The sequence below is a fragment of the Gopherus flavomarginatus genome, chromosome 12 (assembly GCF_025201925.1).
Source record: "Gopherus flavomarginatus isolate rGopFla2 chromosome 12, rGopFla2.mat.asm, whole genome shotgun sequence".
NCBI classification, from domain to species: Eukaryota; Metazoa; Chordata; order Testudines; family Testudinidae; genus Gopherus; species Gopherus flavomarginatus.
Genome location: NC_066628.1, coordinates 4,639,910 through 4,663,813, shown reverse-complemented (window position 1 = coordinate 4,663,813; position 23,904 = coordinate 4,639,910). Strand labels below are relative to the sequence as shown.

The window sequence follows — 23,904 nt, the reverse complement described above, 5'->3', positions numbered from 1 at the left end:
TCTATGAGTGCTGCCTGGCACTGCGGCTGCGCACTGCAGAGTGAGGCGCGGTGGGCTGTACGGGGGGGGGGGGTGCATAGGGGCAGGGCTGAGTTGGGTGGGGTAGGGTGACCAGACAGCAAGTGTGAAAAATCAGGACAAGGGTGGGGGTAATAGGAGCCAATATAAGAAAAAGACCCAAAAATCGGGACTGTCCCTATAAAATCAGGACATCTGGTCACCCTAGGGTGGGGTGAGGTGTGGCTGGGTGACATGGAGAAGAGACAGTATCACCAACCCCAAGTGTCCGGAAATCAGGTGTCATCACAAGATTGGCATAAAACGAAGCAGTGATGTTTAAAAGTAATCCCGTCGGGTCTTTTTCCTAGCCTGGAGCTGCCCTCTCATCCCGGTCTCGAGTTTTTCTCACCGAGCACGGGGGCTAGACACTTTGAGAGGGGGTTTGTCTGTTTGTTTTAATGAAAGCTGAGACAATCACATATTTTAGTAGCTGGGGCAAGGAGAAAAATACCCAAATTCCTGCCCTGCTGCTGACAGACCACATGGCCATGGTCAGGCAGCGGGAATGCTGTGATCACTGCCTAGCCCACTGGTCATAACTATCTCATTGGTACCTTGTGCTTCACCTCTTGCCTTGGCTTTAGGCTACGTCTACACTGCAGCTGGGAGGTGTGACTGCAGTTTGTGAAGCCGTACGAAGCTAGAATACTAGAGCTAGCTCCAGTAACGAGAGCCACATAGCCATGGTGGCAGGGACTGCACAAGCTCTGTTGGTCTCCTGCGTACGCGCACTCATGCTGCTAGCTCATGCCTCTGCCCCTGCCTTTCAGAGAGAGGACACGGAGATCGTTCTGGGGGGGAACTTCAAATGGAAGAGCCTCTTAATGGGAGTGAAAACGCAGAGGGAGGAGGAGAGAATTCTGTTCAGCAGCAACAGCAGCTGATGGAGCCTCTTAATTGTAATGGACACCTGGACAGAGGAGATGGACCAGGTAACTTAGGACTTTGTGCAGAGAAACTTACCAATATAATTATACCTTTATAGTTAAAAAAAATAATAATTGGAGATAAACCTATCTTCTAGAACTGGAAGGGCTTGAAAGGCCATTGAGTCCAGCCCCCTGCCTTCACTAGCAGGACCAAGTACTGATATTTTCCCCAGATTCCTAAATTGCCCCCTCAAGGATTGAATTCACAATTTAGCGGGCCAATAGTCAAACCACTGAGCTACCCCTCCCCCCTGAATCACAGACTGTCAAGGTTGGAAGGGGCCTCAGGCAGTCTCCTAGTTTGACCCCGCTGCTTAAGGCAGGACTGATTCCCAACTAAATCCCCAAAGGGCCCCTTCAAGGGTTGAGCTCACAACCCTGGGTTTAGCAGGCCAATGCTCAAACCACTGAGCTATCCCACTCCCCCTACTAGTATAACTTCCTGTGTGAACACAGCTATTCTAGAATAAATGTATCTTCATGGGGAGCTAGCCCAGTATAACCATAGTCTTGTACCAGTAAATTCTCCCATGTGGACAAGCACCTTAAACCCTCACTCTCTAGGAAATGGTTAGCAGGAGAGACAGAGGCTAAGGGCTTGGCCACATGGGAAAGTTATCCCCATATACGCTAAGTTGTGAATGTAAACAGATGTACCTACCCTGGTACAACCCCCATGTGGACTCTCTTATTCTGATCTGTGTGTATGCAACTCTCTAGTCCAGTTGTTCTCAACCTATTTACCATTGTGGGCTGCATCCCCTACTACCTGTATGGCCCTGGGATGTCACATGGGCTGCAGCTTGAAAACCACTTCTCTGGTCAGTGTGTGTTACAGGCCCCACTGTGCCAGATCCACAGAGGACTGGAATCCATTCCTGCCTCCGCTATGCTTCCAGCGCTGGAGGGCTGTGGTTTGATTCCTGGTGTAATTGGCAAGATGGGGTTATCACCTGTAGAAAAAGCTTATGGTACCTTGATACCTGTATAAATGTGTTCACACTAGGGAGGCTGTAGTGCCGTCGTTAAAGGAGTATAAATGTTGTAGTTAATGCCTTAGCTCCCAAGAGAAACAGCGTCCTGCACCCTATCCCAGATCTCTGATAATAGAACGAATCGCTACTTTATTGTTCTTTATATTACCACAGCACGTAGAGGTCCTGCTGAGATCAGGACCCCTGCCTGTTCTGGTAATGGTCATTGCCCAGCATGCGTACAGGGAGATTTTGTATTTCCTGACACCACCTGGCACAGAGTACACGTTACTGAGAGCTCTGGGTTGAAAGAACCCCGGGGAACACATGGACCTGGACAACTTTGTTATTTAGATACAGAGACCTGGGAGTAAACAACTCAAAAAGCTAGGGCCGTGCTCCAGTGCTGTGGGTTGAGAGTAGGGAATGTGCTTCCCTAGAGAAACTGTGGGGACTTGTGGTTAAGGCACTGGATTAAAACTAAAGAGAATTGGGTTCAATTCATCTCTCTGACTTCCTTTGTAACCTTGGGCAAGGCACATATTTCTATGCCTCAGTTCCTCAACTGTAAAATGGGGAAAGTAAACCTTCCTTTGTGTGTCTTGTCTATTTAGATTGTAAGCCCTTTAGGGCAGGGACTGTTTCTCGCTGTGTCTGTGCAGCGCCCGGCACAATGGGGCCCTGATCTCAGCTACGGTAGGGACTGTCACTGTGCGTCTGTGCAGCGCCCAGCACAATGGGGCCCTGATCTCAGCTGGGGCAGGAACTGTCTCTCGCTGTGTGTCTGTGCAGTGCCCGGCACAACGGGGCCTGATCTCAGCTGGGGCAGGGACTGTCACTGTGTGTCTATGCAGCACCCGGCACAATGGGGCCCTGATCTCAGCTGGGGCAGGAACTGTCTCTCCCTGTGTGTCTGTGGAGCGCCTGGCACAACGGGGCCCTGATCTCAGCTGCGGCAGGGACTGTCTCTCGCTGTGTGTCTGTGCAGCGCCCGGCACAACCAGGCCCTGATCTCAGCTGGGGCAGGGACTGTCTCTCGCTGTGTGTCTGTGCAGCACCTGGCACAACCAGGCCCTGATCTCAGCTGCGGCAGGGACTGTCTCTCGCTGTGTGTCTGTGCAGCGCTCGGCACAACCGGGCCCTGATATCAGTTGGAGTCTCTAGATGTTACTGGAAATCAACCACTGTTGTTTGCAATGTACTTGTAGCCATGTTGGTCCCAGGACATTACAGAGACAAGCCAGGGGAGGTGATATCTTTTATTGAACCAACTTCTGTTGCTGAGAGAGACAAGCTTTTGAGCTTACACAGAATTGAAGAAGGTGTCTGTGTCGCTTGAATGCTGTCTCTTTCACCAGCAGAAATGGCTCCAATAAAAGCTGTTACCTCACGCTCCTTGTCTCACTGGAAATCAAATCATTTCTGTTATTATTTAGATAACACCGCTCCCTCAAGAGCACTAATGGTTTTTCTCTCCCTATTTTAGGTTATTCATGTAACTGCAAGTTCATGAAATGTGCTTTTGTAGCTGGAATCATCTTAGTTTTGATCACTACCATCATTGTTCTGGCTGGTGAGTTCCCAGCCCTCAGTCTCTGTGCTTCGTGTTTTGCCTTGGAGCCATCGCAGTCACATATTCGCACTTCTCCAGCCTCCAACTTCCGGTCCTTCCTCTTACTACTTCATCACTGGCTCTTTAGATCAGCTCTTTAGTATTACCCATGGGGCACCATCCCTGTCCCTCCTCTACTGCAGTGAAAGGGTTGCATTTCATTGAAGGTTTTCAGCTAGTTTTACTGTGTAGCCCCCTTTTTCTGCCACACCAGGGGAGAAAAGAAATCTCCCCTTTTTCATTCTCTCCACCTTTTGTATAGACAGTTCCAGGAGCCTGTCAGAGGTTGGTCTCAGCCAGGACGCACCGCCTTGAAAAGTCAAGTGAGCGAAAGTGCGGCTGACTCTGATTCCCCTCTGTTTGTATTGATGGTACAGTCGACTGTCGGTCGTGCCAGCTCATTTGAGTCTCCGAAGTTGTGCTGAAGGCAGGCTCTGTAAAGTGGAACAGCCAGTTACCATTTCTGAGGGGCTTTCATGGGAGGGAGGATGGTCCAAGGATTAAGGCGCTGGCTTTGGGTGCCAAAACTTCCTGTGCGCCCTTTCCTGTCCGGGGATGGGGCACCTACGGAAAAAAAGAGTGGGTGCTCAGCACCTATCAGCAGCCCCACAGATTGATGCCCACCCCCACCCCCAGTGCCTCCTACCTGTCAGCGGGCCCCGACGATCAGCTGTTCCCCCCCAGCACCTCCCCCAATCAGCTGTTCAGTGGCATGTAGGAGGTGCTGGGGGAGGGGGCAGGAAGAGACGGGGCAGGAAAAGGAGGGGTGGGGGCTTGGGAGAGGGGTGAAGTGGGGGCGGGGCCTGGGGCAGAGCGAGGGTCGAGCACCTTCCCCCCTCCCTCCCTAGGAATGCAGGAAGTCGGTGCCTATGGTAGACAGGAGGGCAGAGATTTACCATAAACAGGGTCTGGAATCGCTGTGACAATCAGTAACATGAAATGGCATCAAGGTGTCATGGGGCAACTGGTCCCTTTAAGGGGGGATGGGGCCAGCCCCACCAGTGCCATAGTTAATTAGTTGCTTCCTAGCCTGAGGGAGGGAGACTAAGGAGGGTCAAGTAAGAGCTTAATCACCTGGGCCTTATAAAGGGACTGAGAGCAGGAACACAGGGACCAGGCAGGCTCCCTTGGAAGGCCTTGAGGAAGGGTCTGTAAGGAAAAGGGCTGGGAATTGGGTGTAGGGGGTGAGCTGATGGGAAGTCCTGAGGTTCAGCAGGACATCTTCATTTGTTTGGGACTTCTTAGTTTGGACCCTTGGCAACCTGGAAGGGCATACGTTTGTCGTGGACTTGAACGGAGGGTGACGCCACATCTGCAGCACAGAGCAGTGGCTGGGAAGCTGAGGAGACCAACCTTGGAGGGGGAAACTGAGGCCCAGAGGAGCAGCAGCAGCACTATCCTTGGTTGAATGGGGGTCTCTGGTTCTGAGAACATTTATTGCCTCTTACCCCCCTCCTATACAGAGAGGGAGAGAATCTTTGACCCTGTTTGACTTTCTCATTTTCACTAGTTAACCCACCTTTGGCTCGTTCTGATCCTCCGGCCGCTGCCCGCTGCTGCCCGGACGGCTGGGTCTGGTACGGAAGGAAATGCTACTACTTCTCCGAGGCTGAAGGGGACTGGAACAACAGCCAGAGCAACTGCTCCTCCTTCAGTGCCTCCCTGGCTGAGATCGACACCCCTCAGGAAATGGTGAGAGACCCTTTCAGACTTTAGAGCAGTGGTCCCCAAACTTTTGAGGGTTGTGCCCCCGCCCCTTACTTCTGATCGTGCTCTCTTCTCACCACCCCCAGAGGTGGAGGTTCGTAGAGGTGAGTTTAATCTCCCCCATAGCTCCCCAACCCAGCTCCTAGCTGCTAGTCCCGGGTGGGCTGGGGAGGGACAGGATTTGCTTTTCCCCTACACAGCTGCTTGCAGACAAGAGTTGACGGGGGAGATCAGACCTATCTCTGGGTGCCTCCCCCGGCTGCAGGGCACTCCCAGCAGCACAGGGGAGATCAGATCCACCTCCAGCTCTGGCAACCTCTTAGGGCTGCAGGAAGCCCTGGAGCTTCCACCCACGCCTGGAGGAGGTACCCAGAGGGAATCTGATCTCCCCTGAGAGCCTCTGTGCAAGGGAGGAATAAGTCCTGTCCCTCCCCATCCCGGAGACTAGCAGCTAGAGATGGGGACACGGTAGTAGCCCCTAGCTTAGGTGCCCCCGGCCCTGCCCCTCCCCCCACATAGCTAGATTTCACAGGGGAGGTCTGATTTCACGGTCCGTGATGTGTTTTTCACAGCCGTGATTTTGGTAAGGCCCCAGCCGTAACCTTAACGAGGAGGCTTTGCTGTCACTGGCAGCTAGAACAGCGCTGCAGACTGCACTAGGCCCCATCAGCAACACAGAGAGACTCGCATGCAGGTCGTGGTGAATAATATCTTTCACTTCCGCTTTTGGAAAGGCTTTCATTAAGCGCCATAAAGACCTCTCTGAGCACTGGATCGGCCTCCGGAGGGAACCGGGCCAGGTCTGGAAATGGACCAACGGCACCGAATTCAATCACTGGTGAGTTCTCTTTCTTGTTAATGGGTGGGGGAGGGGGCTATCAGGGAAATTGGCTTAGCCACAAATGTGACTCCCAGCTGATGGGGCTGAGGCCAGGGATCACAAGAGAGGATCCGGTGATTTGCAGGCTTAGTTTAAAGGCCAGCAACTGCTCCGCTGAGAACTGCAGGGAGCAGGTAGGTGCTTGCTGGAGGCAGGGCCTGGTTTAGTTCTTTGCTTGATGTTGAACTGTTTTGAGTAGTAAAACATATCCCTGAGGAAATGGAGAGAACTGCTGTTGTGATAGGTCTGAGACAAGCCTTAGTAGCATAGCTCAGCTGATTACAGCTGGGCTTAACCCAACCCTACTTAAGGGTATGGCTACACTTGCCGCTGTACAGTGCTGGGAGTTAAACCTGTCTTCGTACAGCTGAGTAGGAAAAGCGCTGCAGTCTGTCCACACTGACAGCTGCTAGTGCCCTGTCGTGGCCACATTTGCAGCGTCTGCAGCGGCATTGAGAGGGTGCATTATGGGCAGCTATCCCAGCGTTCAAGCTGCAAGGTGCTTTTCAAAAGAGGGGGGTGGAGTGTGACAGGGAGCGTGGGGGAGAGAGAGAGAGTGGATTTTTGGAGCTGACTCTGTGTCAGCAGCTGCCTTGCAAGTTCCGACCCGTTTGCTGAAAGCAAATAGCCCTCTTTGGTTTTTTCCTCACAGACCAGATAAGCAGCCACTCCAAAATGGACCTCCACCCCCTCCCTCCCCCTCTCCTCAAGCAAACACTAGCTGTGGGCATTCCAAAGGGAGCTCCCTGCCTCTGCTCCTTCACAGCAAACAGTAGCTGGGTTTGTTTTTTAGATAAGCAGCTCCCGGAGCCTGGAGCTGACAACAAAACAAATAGAGGCATCACAACAAAAAAAGAGTTATCTTTACTTAAAAGCATTATGGGAAGGTTCCAGAGGTCAGTCACAGCGTAGTAAGATTAGTCCCTGTTTATACTGGCACCCCAGCGCTGCAGCAGCAGCTATACTCTTTATTCGTCTCGTCGAGGTGGACTACAGACAGCGCTGTATCCAGGGAGATATAGCGCTGTATGTGCCTTGCCAGTGTGGACAGGGAGTGAGTTACAGCGCTGTAAAGCCACCACCAGCGCTGTAACTCTCAGGGGTAGCCAAGGCCTAGGCTGTTTTCAACATCCACACGTAACTGTTTTGCTGCTGACCATTTTAACAGAAGCATCAAGATAGCAGACTTCCCCATCGCCACTGGATGAAGTCCCAGATCCTGGGACAGATAGTTGCTATCAAGGGTTGCTGGCGCTGTAAAAGAAAAATTCAACCCCCTTCCCCAAATGTAGTCCTCTCCTTCATGTCCCCAAAATGGGGAGAGACAAAGGTGATGCACCCCCTCCCGGTGACAAACGTTTCAGCTGCTTGCTGGGTCCCAAAACCCAGTATTTTCCTACATGAGAAAAGCCCCAGCTGTCCCTACCCTAGCTGCTTCCCAGTTTCCCTTGGCAACTTCTGTGATGCAGTTATGTTTGGAACTTTGCACCAAAATTGTGCATCACAGTGAAATTTAAAAATTGGAGAGCAGCGTTGAATGTGAACCATAACCAGGGATGTTGGACTAACTGGACTATACAAAAGTGAAAGGGGACGGTGTACATAACGTAGAGGCCCTAGCCGCTTGTTTTCTGTCTGCTGTGCTGCATAGAATACGAAGCCTTGACTTTAATTCTGTGGTGCTTGCAATGCAGGTTCAAAGTCAGAGCACAGGGTGAGTGCGCGTATCTGAACGATGAAGCCGTTACCTCTTCTTGGTGCGACACGGTGCGATACTGGATCTGCAGCAAGCCTGCCGGACTTACGCTGAGAGAGGAGAATGGAGCGCAGGGGCAAGCGGAGATGTCAGAGCTCAGCTGAAGTGCTACTCTATGCACAGGGACACACGCACCCCCTTCCCTGACTTTTCTACTGAATGTATTTGTATCAATTTAGATCAAACTCAATATTTTTTTTAAAATGCACTTTATGTTTTTAAGGTAGCAGGGGGGTGGAGGTGCTAGTAACGTGCTGTATCTTGTTTCTGTGCAAGTGAAGGTGGGCCAGAGCCTCTCAGCATCTGCTTTTTCCTTAGTGGGGGTACCAAGATTTCGGCAAATTCTGAAGCATCAGACAGACTCTCAATTCCATGTCCTTGCGGTCCGCGAGCTGTCAGAGGGAAAACTGCTGCAGCGGGGATTCTCTGTACCTAGGTCCAGCTCATAGGCGCCAAATCCGTGGGTGCTCTGGGGCTGAAGCACCCATGGGGAAAATAATAGGGGGCGCTCAGCTCCCGCCAGCTACAGTGGCTCCATGACTCCCTGGCTGGCCGCAGATCAGCTGTTCCGGAACCTGCAGGGCTGGCTGTGGATCCGCAAGCGGCTAGCAGGAGGCGCTCAGGGGAGGAGCAAGTGGCGGGTGGGCAGGAGGGACCTCGGGGGAGGGAAGAGGTGGAGGGAGGGTGAAGCAGGGGTGAAGCCCCCACTGGGAAAAACAAAAGTCAGTGCCTGTGATCCAGCTGCTGGCACCCTGCACTTTAAATCCATCAATGTAACTAAAGAAAAGTTGCTGCTGTTTATCCTTCAGAGGGTACAATCACTATATTTGACCGTGCCACACCTGACCCCCACTATGCTTAGGGCCCTACCAAATTCCCTCTCTGGCCACCTAGCTCTGAAGGCAGCAGCACTGAAGTAAGGGTGGCAATACCTCAACCCCCCTAAAATAACCTTGCAACCCCCCCTACAAACCCTTTTGGGTCAGGACCCCCAATTTGAGAAGCAGTTGTCTCTCCTGTGAAATCTGTATAATGCAGAATAAAAGCACACAAAAGACCAGCTTTTACAGAGGGAAAACAGATTTCACAGCCCGTGATGCATTTTTCATGACCGTGAATTTGGTAGGGCCCTACCTATGGTGGGCGCTGTCCTTGGCCTGAGGAACTTACAGCCCAAGCCGATGAGACGGGGTAGAGCTGAGATACAAAGTGAGCGTGATGATGGGTAGGCACAGGTCATAAGTTCCGGTTAAACCAGTGGGTGTGAATCCAAAGTCCATCTGCAAGGTTCTTTGAAATAGGCTTTTTATTTCTGTATAATTTTGATGCATATTTTTTTTTCACTTACAAAAAATGTTGACAGGTTTCAGAGTGGCAGCTGTGTTAGTCTGCATCAGCAGAAACAACCAGGAGTCCTTGTGGCACCTTAGAGACTAACACGTTTCTTTGGGTATAAGCTTTCGTGGGCTGGAACCCACTTCATCTGATGCATTTTAAAAAAAAATCATTTTAAAAAAAAATTTTGTGTTCTCATCTGTTTGGTTTTTGTCTGATTTTCTTTCTCCTCTAGTTCGGGGGAGAAAGAAAATGTTTTTTCTCCTTGCATTCTTTCCTCTACCACAGTCTGTTTTCCTTGGTTCTCTGCCAGCTGCACATGCTGTACAGGATTACGTGCTACTGATCTGCTTCCTTTGCAAACCTTCCTCCTCCGCTATAAGGCCATTACATGGAAAGTGAGAGTCTGGATCTTCCCCCTGGCCAAATAAAGAATCATGTGGCCTTATTCTCCTCTGCTTTGGGAAGATGGGACTCTCACAGTCCAGGGCAACTGCAACTATATTCCTCCTCTGTGGTCCCTCGAGGACACGCGTTCTAGGCTCCTGGCTCCTCAGCCATCACCTCTCTTGGGCAGAGCCCCACATCTCTCTCCCTCCCAACCAGGGTTTTTCCAAGCTCCACAGTTCCCTGCCTTACAGTATGACATTCCCCCAGCAAGCCAGACGACCTAAACAGGCTAGTGGCTGCACCTCGGTGTCTCTCCAAAGGCTCGGAACAGCTGTAATTGCCAGCAGTTATAAGTTACCCCACAGCCCTTTATAAGCAAGCATTTATTCTTATAGCGAGACACTATGAAGAAAAAAGAGGCGGAGTGAAGGTAGGGCACTGGGGGCTGGGATGGGAAGAGGTGGAGCGAGGTGGAGCTTTGGGGTGGAGATGGAGCACACCCCCCCCCCCCCCGAAAGTAAAATCACTTCTTTACAAAATCCTTGCATAGATTTTTAGATGTGCAATCTGAGTATTCATCTTTCTCCTTAAATGCTTGGATTTTCAGCCATATCGTTTTTTAAATACATCCTTCAAAAGACTCCCCTTATCTAAACCACACGTGAACGTGGGGTATAGGGGCCCATAAGTCCTGTGGATGGCCCTGAAAAGGAGAGTAAATCAGGCCAACAATGAAATCTGAATTCAGCTGCAAATTGACCTTCAAGTGATTGCTGTAGCTCCATAATGGGTCAGCCTCACACGCAGGCCTGGCTCTGGGTCTTTGCCATTCCAGATCCTCTTGTAGTCTCCCTTCACTGGACGCGTCTCCTGATCCCTCTGGGTTTCCATTGCCTCTCAGAGGCTGCTCCAACAGCTGTTTCTCCCCTATCTTTCTGTGAGGCCCTGGGGAGTGAGTCCTGGGCTCCTCTGTGGCAGAGTCAGCACAGTTGGTTGTAATCAGCTGCAGAGACTCGGACCCCGAATTTCTCCCCTTTCACAGCTTCTTCCACACCTGGAATTTCAGATAGAGCAGTCTGGGGTTAGTGTGCTAAGCCTGGGGATTCCTCTTTTATTCACAGCTCCCCTTACCAATGCACACATCCAGACTGGCTATCAGTAAATTCATGGTCTTCCATTTAATTAGCTCCCTTACTCTCCCTAAAGATCCCTAAGCACCTTAGAAACAAACTAAAGACCCAGCTCACTGAGTTGTGCAGAGATGTGGTCACACTGCGTTGAAGTGGATTCAGAGTAGCAGTCCTGTTAGTCTGTATCTGTGAAGTGGAGTGGAACGTAGCAGCAGCTGCCAGCAACATGAGTCAGCAATTTTGGAAAAGCCGGAAAGGAGACACCTGTGTCTGGCAGATACGTTCACTGGACGTTGAATGAGTGAGACCAGATGTTGGGTTGGGGAGGGTTTGGTCAGGAGAACAAGGGTAACACTGAGCATTGGGCGGCTAAACCCAGGGTTGTAAGTTCAATCCTTGAGGGGCCACTAGGGATCTGGGGCAAAAATCAGTACTTGGTACTACTAGTGAAGACAGGGGGCTGGACTCAATGACCCTTCAGGGTCCCTTCCAGTTCCGTGAGATAGGTATATCTCCATATATATTATCTCCTGTAAATGTAAACATTCCTACTCCTGGGAAAACGCTGTTTATATATGTGTGAGTGGATGTGTCTAGATACTGACCACAGACACGGTATCAAGCCATTAGTACAACAGCCCCCAGATATGCCTCTTATGTTAGCCCACCATACGGCTGTTTTATCATCATATTACTTCAAAAACAATGTGAAGCTACTTAGAATCATAGAAACGTAGGGCTGGAAACAAAAAACTCAGATCAGCCTCAAGGCTGGATCTAGGCTGCAATTTTCCTGGGAAATGTGGAGTGATTTGAACACAGGGTTTGCTGATTTACAACCTAAATATACAGGCATTTTTCACAATCTCAAAAGTTTTCCAAGACGGGCTTTTCAAAGGTCCCGACCCTAAGGGTGTGATCTTGCCCAGATAATTTAATTCCCTTGGGTGCCTCTGCAAAGGGGTCAGGCTCTATCCGAAAGGCAGGAGGACCGTGAGACCTAGGGCTAGATGATGACCTCCTGAGGTCTCATCCAGCCCTAATCGTCCATGATGCTAGGTGGGTGGCAGTTTGTCACGTCCCACCAGCCACACACTGCTCTGTGGAGTATTGGCATCAACAGGCAGTTAATGAGGCCGCTGGCTTTGCAGTGCAGGCCAGTCTGGGACGCTGGTGACCTGTCTGAAGAGGGGCTCTTGCCCTGAGATCTGTAATTAGCAGTGACTTTCCCTAGGAGCTGGGCCTGGCCAGACGATGATTGGCAGGGGAGGTTCAGGAGCGGGGCAAGGCCCACGTGAGCGCAGCCAGTCCCGCGGGGAGAGGCAGGAGCCCTGCCCCGGCACTGCCGCCTGCGGCCGCTAGGTGTCCCCGCGCTGCAGCGCCGCGGCCCGCGGGCGAGGCCCCTGGTAAACAGCTGAGGCCAGGCTGGAGCCGAGCGGGGTGGAGGGCGCGGGCTGCGGCCGGAGCACGGTAAAGGCGGGTCCTGCGGGGGCCGGGAGCGCAGGAGGGACCGGAAGCGGGGCGGGGCTGGTAGCCCAGCGGCTTCCAGCCCCTTCCAGGGCAGCTCTGGGCTCGCTGCAGCCAGCTGGGTCCGTCCCCCCTTCGGTCAGATCATTGCTGGTATGGTGCGCTGGGGGGAATATCCTGTGTCTGTGCAGGGGTCGGGGGGAGTGTGTGATCGGTGTCTGTGCAGGGTGTGTATGGCTGCTCTGTCTGTGGGGGGGATCGGTGTCTGTGCAGGGTGTGTATGGCTGCTCTGTCTGTGGGGGCGATCGGTGTCTGTGCAGGGTGTGTATGGCTGCTCTGTCTGGGGGGGCGATCGGTGTCTGTGCAGGGTGTGCATGGCTGCTCTCTGTGCAGAGCTCGGTGGGGGGTCTGTGTCTGTGTATGGTGGGGGGTTGGGTGCTTTCTGTGCAGGGCTCTGTGGGGGAAAGGGGGGATCTGTGTCTGTGCAGGGGTGTGTGGGGTTGGGTGCTTTCTGTGCAGGGCTCTGGGGGAAAAAGGGGGATCTGTGTCTGTGCAGGGGTGTGTGTGGTGAGGGGTTGGGTGTTCTCTATGAGGGTCCAGGGTGGATTTGATTTATATCAAATTGATTTAAATCATGATTTTAATTCATGGTTTAAATCAAGTCTTCCTGACTAGTGATTTAAATAATAGATTTCAACATAAAAGTGCATTCTTATTGGTTGTTGTAACCTTAATACATATTCTTCACAACTGGGAGGTAGATGTAGGTTTCATTTTAGAAGGTACACACTATACATTTTTAAACAGTGTTTTATTTTGAAAACTTTTCAGATTAGTTTTACAGCTATATCAGAAAATGTTTGTTTTGGTTAGTTCGTTTACCAAAGGTAATTGAAGCAGATATTTATGAAGTCATTGGGAGGTGAACTATCTCCAATTCAACAGGTTAATCATTAAGATTTGGAGGATTTTCTTGTCATGCTGTATTAGGAGGAGAACATCACCAGACAAACATGTAATTGTTTTATTTAACTAAAATAACAATGTTCTGTATTCTGGATTTTTCTCTTCAACAGCAAAACATATAATATTTGAACAAAACAAGCCTATGAATTTTTAAATTTAAACATTCAAGTTTTTAAAAATTGTTTTCCACTAAAATTAGTTAAATGAAATTTAAAAAAAATTAAATTGACTGTCTACCAGGTCAACATGAGAAACTTAAAATATTGGCTTCTGCAGATAACTCAGTCATCTTAACCTTCATTTTTCCTGGTTGTTCATATTCTGGAAAAGAAAAATAAGCTTTCCTGCTTTGTCAGGTTCCAAACAATTTCTCAATTTGGAATGAATTAGTTCAAATGAAGAAAACAGTCTTCTACACTGACAGAAGACGAAGCTACTGCTGTTAAAAGTGAGATTATTACTTCAGCAATCTCCAGATCCAAGTACTTAAGTGACTTCCACTGGTTCACTGGTGTGACTTTCTTGAAAACATCAGCAAACATGTATTTCTTGAATGGCTTACCCTTAGCTCTGAAGTTTATTCTAGTTGGCATTATGGAGGGATGATCGCTGCATGTCCATGTCATAGCCAACTCCTCTTCTTCAGCAGTTAAGCTTTGACCCTGGTACCAAGTATTGAGAATATTTGCAAGAAAATGAGCTGGAAATGGTGCCTGTCCCATATGTTTTTTTAATGCTTGTAATTTAACTCTGTCATTGCATATTTCTCTTTTTAAGGTCGCACTCAGTTCCTTCCAAACCTTGGCTGTGACGGTGCCATCTGTTTTTTCATGATTTTCTTCACAAACTGTCATCCGATTAGGCCAGTTCTTGATATAGTGCTCAAAACAGTCCACTCCTGAGTTCCATCGCACGTCTTGTGGGAGAGTTAGCTCGGTTCCTCCCACTTTTTTCAGAGCAGCTGCTGCAAAGTGGTTGTTATGGAAGTATTTTGCAATTTCGACATTAGCCTTTATTTCTGGAGCAATGAAGTGTTTGGCTAAGGAAGTGCATCAAATGAGCACTGCAACCGTATGTTATTAACTTCGGACTCTCTTCTAAATAACTTCTTCTCATCTTGGCTATATTAGCAGCATTGTCTGTGACCAAACTGCTTCTAGACACTTGAAATTTTTTTTTACAGTTTGCTATAGCTTTTACTGCTACTTCTTGTATGTATTCTGCTGTGTGTGCATTTCCTGATGTATCAATTGTTTCTGTAAGGAAGACATTCCCTTCTTCTGTCGTCACACAAGCTCATACAACAGGATCATTGTGGACATTGCTCCACGCATCAAGACTCAGGTTAACAATTTCACCTCCTAGACCTTTGCACACTACTCAATTTCTCTTTCATACATTTTATCGAGCAATTTGCCTGCGACATCTGCTCTGTTTGGTGGACTGTATCCTGGTCTTAATGACTGAGCCATGTTAATGAAGTGTGGGTTCTCAATCATACAGAAAGGAGAGTCTGTTGCATAAATAAGCCTGGCAATTTTTCATCAATTACCTCTTCTTGTAATCTGCTGCTTCTTATCACAAACTTATCTATGATTGTTTCTGGGTGATGGAGATTTTTTTTTCTTTTTGCTACAGGTGATCTACTGTGGCTATGTGACATACATGATGTGACTGAAACACTGTCATTGGCAGATAACTCTGAAACTATTAGAAAATGATGGTGATCTTGAAGGTGGATAGTCTTCAAAATCCTGTATGTTGAGGATGGATTCTCCTAAATGAAATAAGGTAATGCAGTTATTTAATTATTACCGTACTGCTCATTTTGTATTACTCGTTGCATTCACTGGCACTCTATACTACTTTAAAGGTGAAATTGTAAAAGGAAGATTTGCCTATTTCAGCTATTTATTTTTTTATCACAACTGCATCTAAAAGGATAGTACCGTAGGGTAACAACTATATTTTTTGCTCAAACATGAGAATTCAGGAATAGTCCAGAAGGAAGACAGGCAGCCCTTAAGAAAGAAGTATGAATAAAAATTTTACCAACCTCAAGATCCTGCATGTTCAGACATGTTGCTTTCATCATCTTCAAGGCAGCTTCCTCCTGAGAAGGAACGCTTCTCATGATGTTTCATTCGGTCAATGAGGCCTTGCATTTCTTTGTTGCACTGTTTGCATTTTGCACCCATGTCTGTCCTACCCACAGGTAGCGGAACTTCATTAAAATATTCCAAACTGGATCTCTTTTATGGCCTGCTGCCGTTATAGATTTTCCCCTCTAGTGAGAGAATGGTATGGTAGATCTCAAAGCAATGAAGACTACATTTAGAAAGACCTCAAGGCTTCTGGAACATGCTGCTCAAACAGTTTCACTTTTCTTTCTACTACTGTTCCTCCGTTCTCACATTTATCTCCAGACAACTTCTCCTTGTGCAGATCTATTCAAGCCTGTTATCTCTGGAGACACAAATCCAAATTTGGAGAACTGCAAAGCTAAGCATCTCTGATGGTATCTTCTAGACTGAGCACTGAGTCCCATTGGGTAGATAGCAAGATTAACCTAAATAATCTATACAGAAGCCCCTGGAACCCCATAAGATTGTGTCCTTAATCAGTGAACTATTGGAACTCATTTACAAAACTTTTCTTAAACATGACATGAATATATTGTCTCATACTATAGGATTAGAATTTATAATCCCTATTCCATGATGAGAGATCTTTGAGCTATAATGTATCTTAATTAAAACTATCATTAGACAGGATTTTTTCTCAAAAAAGCATTTTATCAAAAAAATCTGATTTTTTTTTTTAATAATAGATTTTTATCCATTCTGAGCTACCATAAGGTGGATGCAGAACTGGTTGAAAAATCATTCTCAGAGAGTAGTTATCAGTGGTTCACAGTCTTGCTGGAAGGCTATAACGAGTGAGGGTCCCAAAGGGATCAGTTCTGGGTTAGGGTTCTGTCCGGTTCTGTTCAATATCTTCAATGATTCAGATAATGGCGTAGAGAGCACACTTATAAGGTTGTAGACGATACCAAACTGGGAGGGGTTGCAAGTCCTGTGGAGGATAGGATTAAAATTCAGAATGGTCTGGACAAACTGGAAAAATGGTCTGAAGTAACAGGATGAAATTCAATACGGACAAATGCAAAGTACTCCACATAGGAAGGAACAATCAGTTGCACACGTACAAACTGGGAAATGACTACTAGAAAGGAGAACTGCGGAAAGGGGTCTGACAGTCAGAGTGGATCACCAGCTAAATATGAGTCAACAGGGTAACACTGTTGCCAAAAAAAGCAAACATTATTCCCGGGATGTATTAGCAGGAGCGTTGTAAGCAAGACACAAGAAGCAATTCTGCTGCTTTACTCCACATTGATAGGCCCTCAGCTGGATACTGTGTTCAGCTCTGGGCACCACATTTCAGGAAAGATGTGGGCAAATTGGAGAAAATCCAGAGAAGAGCAACAAAAATGATTAAAGGTCTAAAAACATGACTTATGAGGGAAGAGTGAAAAAACTGGGTTTGTTTAGTCTGGAGAAGAAAAGACAGAGAGGGGACATGCTGACAGTACATGAAAAGGTTGTTACTCTGACGAGGGAGGTAAATTGTTCTCCTTAATCTCTGAGGATAAAGAAGCAATGGGCTTAATTTGCAGCAAGGGCAGTTTAGTTGGACATTGGGAAAAACTTCCTGTCAGGGTGGTTAAGCACTGGAATAAATTGCCTAGGGAGGCTGTGGAATCTCCATCATTGGTAATTTCTAGGAGCAGGTTAGAGAAACACCTGTCAGGGATAATGCCAAGTCCTGCTACGAGTGCAGGGGACTGGACTCGATGACCTCTCGAGGTCCTTCCAAGCCTATGATGAGGAGGAGTCAGGCGAGGTGCTGCTTTGCGATGGCAGCACAGCTGGTGATTGCTCTTTGGCCGGCAGTAGAGCCGTTTGGAGATCAGGCCTTACGGCGCCGGGCCCTGCACGAGCACAGAACGAAGGCGCTCCTTGTGCCAAGGAGTTGAGGTGCCGCCCCAGCGGCGGGGTGGCAGAGCAGGGTCCCTGGGCGTGCTGTGAAGTGAGGGGGTTTTCCTCATTAGTGTCAGGCGCTAGATTGAATCCAGTGGGGTGATGCTGTCACGTTTCCAACAGGAGCACACTCAGGGCCCTGTGGCTCAGAAGACCACAGAGCCGTTCCCTGTAGAGCTCTGGTGGCCAGGTCTTGTGCTCTGGGGCTGGTTGAGGGCTCTTTCGGGAAGGCCCTGCAGAGCCTGAATACACAGTCTGCTCTGGAAAGTGCAGGCATCTCTGCCTCCCCCTTGTGACCGCGGGGATCGCTGGCTCTGCCCCATGCAGTGGGGTCCCCGGTGGGGCCGTTGGCTCACGAGATGTGGGCTGAGGTAACTGGCATTCCCCTGGCTTGCTCTTTTGCACGGAGTTGGTGTTCACCACACAGGGTGGCCGTAGCCAGGCCAGCTGTTTCCCACCCCTCCCGTTCAGAGGTTCAGTCCTGGCGCTGCCTGGAGCCAGTTTGATTCAAGGGGCTTTTCTACCCCTGTGTTAGCGAACGGCTGTGGGCCACGCTGGCACTATGGCTCAGGGAGCCCTGGGATCGTTTCCCCTCCACTCTGATTGTTTGTGTCTGAATTGACTCTCCTGTGTTTCCACGGGTGTTTCCTGGCTGTCCCGTCCGTGCCAGCCCCAAGTGGCAGATGAACGCCGAGCCGGGTGGGTATTTACCTGGATCCCACCTGCTCTGATCTCTCCCAGCAAGGCCTCGATCCTGATAGTGGATGGAGCGAGGGGAAGAGCTGCAGGTCCCAGATCTCAGCAAAGGCGAGGATGACAAGAGCTGTCCAAGCCCCCAAATAGGTGAGGGATAAATAAGCCCAGCTGAGAGGGGTGGGGGCAGCTGGGACCTCCACAGCCACCCCTGCAAGCCCTCCTGGCCCAGCTTCTCTCCGAGGTTGTCACCACCCTCTCCCTGGTCTATGTGCACCTGGCACCCATCCCACCACCTGCGCCAAGGCCCCCAGAGCCATATGATAGCCAGGTCTTGGCTCTCACTGAAAAAGCCAATAATATTTCCAGCCCGCACAGAGGCGAAGAAAGGCCTGTGAACGTGAGCTGGGTGGTGCTGACGCCTGCCTGAGTCAGCAGCAGCCTGAAAAAACTGCAAGAGGCGTGACCGCCCCCTTCAGTCCCAGCTCGGAAACCCCCTCTGGGGAGGGGTGGGGCCAGGTGGGCGGGGCCTCAGGCTCTGACTGCCGTAGCTGAGGCCCTGGCCTCCCATGGGGACGGCTCAGGCCTGATTGCCCGTTTCTTCCTGCAGGTGAGGGGCTGGCGAGCGTGGCCAGGGCAGAGGATGCGGCACCGGGAAGGGGCGGCACCAGCACTGATGTGGAGGGAGCGTGGCACAAAGACCCTGCTGCGGGGGCAGAGGAAGCGGCGCCCGGAGGCGGTGCAAGGGTGGAGGAGGCAGTGCCGGGAGGTAGCACTGATGCAGAGCTGGCGCGGCACAGAGACCCCACCATCAGGTGGCCCTTTAAATGCGGCGACTGTGGGAAGAGCTTCCGGCAGAGTGCCATGCTGACCAGGCACCAGCTACGGCATGCGAGCGAGAGGCCGTACGTCTGCACCACCTGCAGCAAAGGCTTTTGCGACGGCGCGGCACTGGCTGCGCACCAACGGGCGCACACGGGCGAGCGTCCCTTCCCCTGTCTGGCGTGCGGCAAGGCCTTTGCCAGCAGCTCGGCGCTGCTGGTGCATCAGCGCGTGCACGCTGGCGAGCGTCCCTATCGCTGCGGGGAGTGCGGGCAGAGTTTCCGGCAGAGTGCCCACCTGACGCAGCACCAGCAGGGTGCCCACGCCGGCCCGCGCCCCCATGCCTGCACTTACTGCGGCAAGAGCTTCGGGCTGCGCTGCACGTTGGCGCGGCACTTGCGGACACACCGTGTCAACAGCCCCACGCCTGCCCCGACTGCCCCCGCCGCTTCCGCCACTGTGCCCACCTGCTCCGGCACCGGCTGGTACACACGGGCGAGCGCCCCTTCCCCTGCCCAGTCTGCGGCAGGGCCTTTGCCCTGAGCGCCACTTTGCTGCGGCACCAGCTGGTGCACACGAGCGAGCGCCCCCATCGCTGTGAGGAGTGCGGGCGCAGCTACACGCAGAGCTCCTACCTGCGCCAGCACCAGCGCAGTGCCCATGCTGGCCAGCGCCCCCACACCTGTCCCTGACTGTGGCCAGGCCTTCGCCGACCGGGCCAACCTCCTGCGGCACCAGCGAGGCCACACGGACGCCCGGCCCCACACCTGTGCTGAGTGCGGGAAGCGCTTTGCCCAGCTGGCCAGCCTGGTGGAGCACCGCCGGCGGCACACGGGCGAGAAACCTCACGAGTGCCCCCGCTGCGGGCGCTGCTTCCGCCACCACTCGGCCCTGCTTCGCCACCAGCGCTCCCATGCCGGGGAGCGCCCCTTCTGCTGTGGGCAGTGCGGGCGTGGCTACACCCGCAGCTCCAACCTCCTGCTGCACCAGCGGGTGCATGCTGCTGAGTGACATCCCCTCCGCCAGGACATCACCGGCAGCCGGTGCCTCCCACACCACTCGTGCTGGGATGGGCCTGGCCTGGCCCTGACCAGAGCGTGCACTCTTGCATGGCCACTCCCCGCCCACTGCCCAGGAATGGGGGTGGCTGGACCCATCCAGGCACTGAGTGTGAGTGAAACTGCTGCCAGCACTCACGGTTTCTCCAGCCCCACGTAGCAACATGGGGACAGAGCTTCCTGCAGGGTGGGGGCTTTGGGGATGGAGGCTGTGCCCAGGCAGTGCCTGACCCCCTTTTTTTCTCCTCTTCGGCTGGCTGGTGCTGCCCGATCTGCTGCCCCAACTCACTGGGCCCTGCCGTGTGGCCCAGCCAAGCCAAAACCCGCCCTGCAGCTGCCCAGCTGTGCCAGGGCGGGGGCACAGAAGCAGAGGGATGCCAGCACTCAATGCAGGCTTGTGGGAAATGGGGGAGGGGCTGGCTGGAGGGATGGAGAGGCTGCGGGTTGGGGGGAGCAGCTTCGAATGAATTTTCTAAAATGTTTTGTTACAAAGTGAAAATAAACCCGTGACGTTCTCAAGGCGCTGTGGGGTGTCTGCAGTGGGCAGGCACCGAGCCCCGTGTCCTGAGGGGAATGCAAGCTCGGCACAGGCACCTGGGGTTGCTATGGCTTCATCCTGACTTCACTTTGGAGAAATGTCTCTTTGGGGGTTTTGTTGCCGCCACAATGTGTGTGACCGTGGGCAGTGCCACCTCCCTGCTCTGTGCCAGTTGCTCCGAGAGGAGCTAGCTACCTCCCTCCTCTGAGCAGGGACCGATCCTTTGCAAGGCCTGTAACTGTTTCACGGCCAGGGCTGGCTCCAGGCACCAGCTGACCAAGCACGTACTTGGGGCGGCACCTTGCGGTGGGGTGGCGCTCGAGTTTTGGGTTTGGCTTGGCGGGGCAGCGCTGGAGGGGTTTTTTGTTTGTTTGTTGTTTCAGCCGGGGGCGTGTTTCAGCGGCGTGGCGCTCAGGGGGGCAGGGGCTGGTGCGGCGCTCGGGGCTTTTGGTGGCGCTGCGTTCGGGGGGGTGGGCGTTCCACGGCCTGGCGCTTGGGGGGGGGTGTTACGTCGGGGTGGTGCTCTTTTTTTGCTTGGGGCAGCAAAAAAGTTAGAGTTGGCTCAGACCATGGGGTGGCAGCCCCAGCCCTGGGGGAGAATGGGGCCCAGCCAGCCACCAAGGTGTGGGAGGGGGCTGCAGTGCTGCTGCTATGCTGGGTCCTTGCTCCCAGGCTAGAGAGCTCAGGGCCAGGAAGGACCAGCAGGACCCAGGCTATGTGAACTCAGACTAGAGTCTAGTCTGTGGCTGAGCAGAGACCATACACCCCGTCCCTCCATCCAGTCCAGAGTGAGACCCCCGCGCCCAGGAGAGTTGCCCCCAGGCCTGTTTAGTGAGAGCTGGATAAGGACAAGCCACATGGGCAGGAGCCCCCCTACCTCCCGAGCACACCAGGTCACCTAGGGCAAGGTCTGGGTCCAGCCAAGCCCCATATTGTGGTGGGTGGGGCTGGTCCTGTACCCAAGAGGGAAAGTTCCATTTCCCCCCCCCCCCACACACACACACGTGTGACTCATAGCCACCCCCTCATCTTTCGGGTGGAACAGCCACCCAGAAGAATGAAAGTCAGCCCCTGTGATATTAAAAACAATAAAAGAACCAACACACATACGAATACACCTAGCAGAGATCACCCCCATTGCAACGACCACCCGGGCCTCTGCTAGGGGTCAGTCCCTGACACCCCACACAGGGGTTTTCTGTGGTTACAAGTTTGTAACAGCCTTAGCTCAGACCAAGCAACCCGTGAAGAGATCAGTTTGTCCTTTATCCGGCTTGAGCCTCTGTTGCTCAGATTCCCGGTCCAGGTGAGCAGCAGAAAATGCCCCTCTCCGTGGTGGGGCGTAGCTTCCAAAACCTGGGCTTTGCATATGTGGAACTGGGAAATTTGCATTCTCCTCCCCCTAGAGGTTCCCACAGGCAACCCCCTTGACCTGGTTTGTCCCAAACTCAGTTCTTGTCCGGCACGTGGTTCGCTACAGTCCTTTGAAGTTCATAACACATCCCAGTGTTCACATCACATCTTCCCTGCAGAGAGAGATCACACACAACCCTGGCCCGCAATAATACATAAACCATTCACTTAATATAACAGGGAGTCCAGTGGGACCTTAAAGACTAATGGATTTATTTGGGCATAATCTTTCATGAGTAAAAAAAAAAAACCCTCTTCTTCAGATGCGTGGAGTGAAAATTACAGGTAGAGGCAAAAATATATATTGGCACCTGAAGAGAAGGGAGTTACCTTACAAGAGGAGAACCAGTTCGATCAGGGTGGATGTGGTCCACTCCCACTAATTGATGAGGAGGTGTCAGTACGAAGAGAGGGGAAAATTGCTTTTTCATTTGCAAACTTAACACCATTAATTTGGGCTTGAATGGGAACTGGGAGTGGTTGGCTCACTACAAAAGCAATTTTCCCTCTCTTGGCCCCAGCCCTGAGCTGCCCCCAAACCCAGAGCCCTTTCGTGTACCCCAAACACCTCATCCTCAGCTGTACCCCAGAGCCTACACCCCAAGCCCAGAGTCCTGACCACCTCCTGCATCCCAACCCAGCTCCCCCTTCTGCTCCCCAAACCTGTCATCCCCAGCCCTACCCCATAGCCCTGACCCCCCTTGACCCCAACCTTCTGCCCCAGCCCTGAGCCCTTCTGCACCCCAAAGCCCTCATCCCAAGCCCCACCCACAGCCTGCACCCAGAGCCTTGACTCCCTCCTGCAGCCCAACCTCCCTGCCCCAGCCCAGAGCCCCCTCCCACACCCTGAACCCCTCATTGCCAGCTCCACCCTTTGGCCCTCACCCCCACACCCCAACCCTCTGCCCCAGCCCTGAGCCCCTCCCACAGCCCTGAGCCCCTCCCGCTGGGTCACAGGCATCAACAATTTTCTTCAATGAAACAAGCCTGTTACCCCATTGTTCTGTCTCTGAGGCTGATTGGTTCCTACTCCTTGCACAAGTGATGCAAGCCAGGGGGACTCCACCCAGAGTTCCCAGCACTGCTGGACAGAGACCCCCTTATTCCTGCTCTCTCCCCACTACCTAGGGTGACCAGACAGCAAGTGTGAAAAATCAGGACAGGGGTGGGGGGGTAATAGGAGCCTGTATAAGAAAAAGCCCCAAATATCGGGACTGTCCTTATAAAATCGGGACATCTGGTCACCCTACCAGTGGGCCCCCACCCCACGAGATTGCTACCACATGCCCTGCAGTGACTGAAGCCGTGACTTTTCCTCTGGGGCATCCGTTCTTTTTCTTTCTGGAAGTCTGAGATTCCCTCCTCCCTCGGGCGGGGAAGGAGCAAGGGGACCTGCTCTGAAGAGTCCCTATAAGGAGCTGGGATTGTGCAATGCAGGCGGGGGCACGTACTGTACCAGCCCACGTGCACCATCACCCCACTCTCATCTCATCCTGTCGATTGGGTGTCAAGCGGCTGCCTGGGCTGGGCTTTATCAGACTCAGCTTCCCATGGTCCCCACATCCTCCCCCCCCACCCATGGGCGGCAAGTTATAGATTCACATGGTGCCCGCGGGCCCAGCTCCACCAATGTTTGGGGCTGGGTCTCCCCCAGCCCCACCTGCTCTCCCCCACGCCTCCCTGGAGTGTCCCCCAGCCCTCTCCCCTTTGCTGGCCGTTGCTGGCCCCAGAAGGAGCAGAGCATCCCCGCCTCTTCTGTGCAGCTCCATGCTGCCTCCCTGCAGCAACCGCTGCCGTAGGGTCCTAGTGCCCCCCTTCTCCACTGCCAGGGCAGACTGACTCTGAGCCTGCCCTTCCACCTCAGACCCTTCCCTTTTCCAGTGGGACCCTCCAACAGCACAGCCCCCGCCCCCGCAGTCACCGCTCCTGCCCCATGCTGGGCAAGGAGGTAGCCCCATCCCCCACCCCTAGTGAGGCTACAGTCAGGGGCAACAGCAGGGGAGGCACCCACCGCGGGGGAGGCGAGGGAGATTCCTGGACCTGGGAGAGGCCCTAGGAGCACCTGCAATGACAGTGGTGGGGGTGAGTGTGCTGCTGGGGAGGGGAGCGGGAAAGGGTGACCAGGTGTCCC

General features: G+C 52.2%; 2 protein-coding genes across 2 annotated transcripts; both read left to right on the top strand.

Annotated features, from left to right (window-relative positions):
• The first annotated feature begins 868 nt into the window (after positions 1-868).
• LOC127032326 (C-type lectin domain family 2 member D-like) lies at positions 869-8,022 on the top strand. The gene is made up of 5 exons (XM_050919537.1): positions 869-992; positions 3,450-3,536; positions 5,086-5,267; positions 6,017-6,120; positions 7,857-8,022. Exons 1-5 carry the CDS (start codon positions 869-871, stop codon positions 8,020-8,022), a joined length of 663 nt encoding a protein of 220 aa, XP_050775494.1.
• A 6,895-nt stretch (positions 8,023-14,917) lies between these two features.
• Positions 14,918-20,723, top strand: LOC127033110 (zinc finger protein 835-like). Its single transcript, XM_050920915.1, has 4 exons — positions 14,918-14,997; positions 17,991-18,092; positions 18,553-19,249; positions 19,331-20,723. The coding sequence occupies exons 2-4, from the start codon at positions 18,014-18,016 to the stop codon at positions 19,773-19,775; spliced, it is 1,221 nt and encodes a 406-aa protein (XP_050776872.1). The 5' UTR covers positions 14,918-14,997; positions 17,991-18,013; the 3' UTR covers positions 19,776-20,723.
• Positions 20,724-23,904: the final 3,181 nt, after the last annotated feature.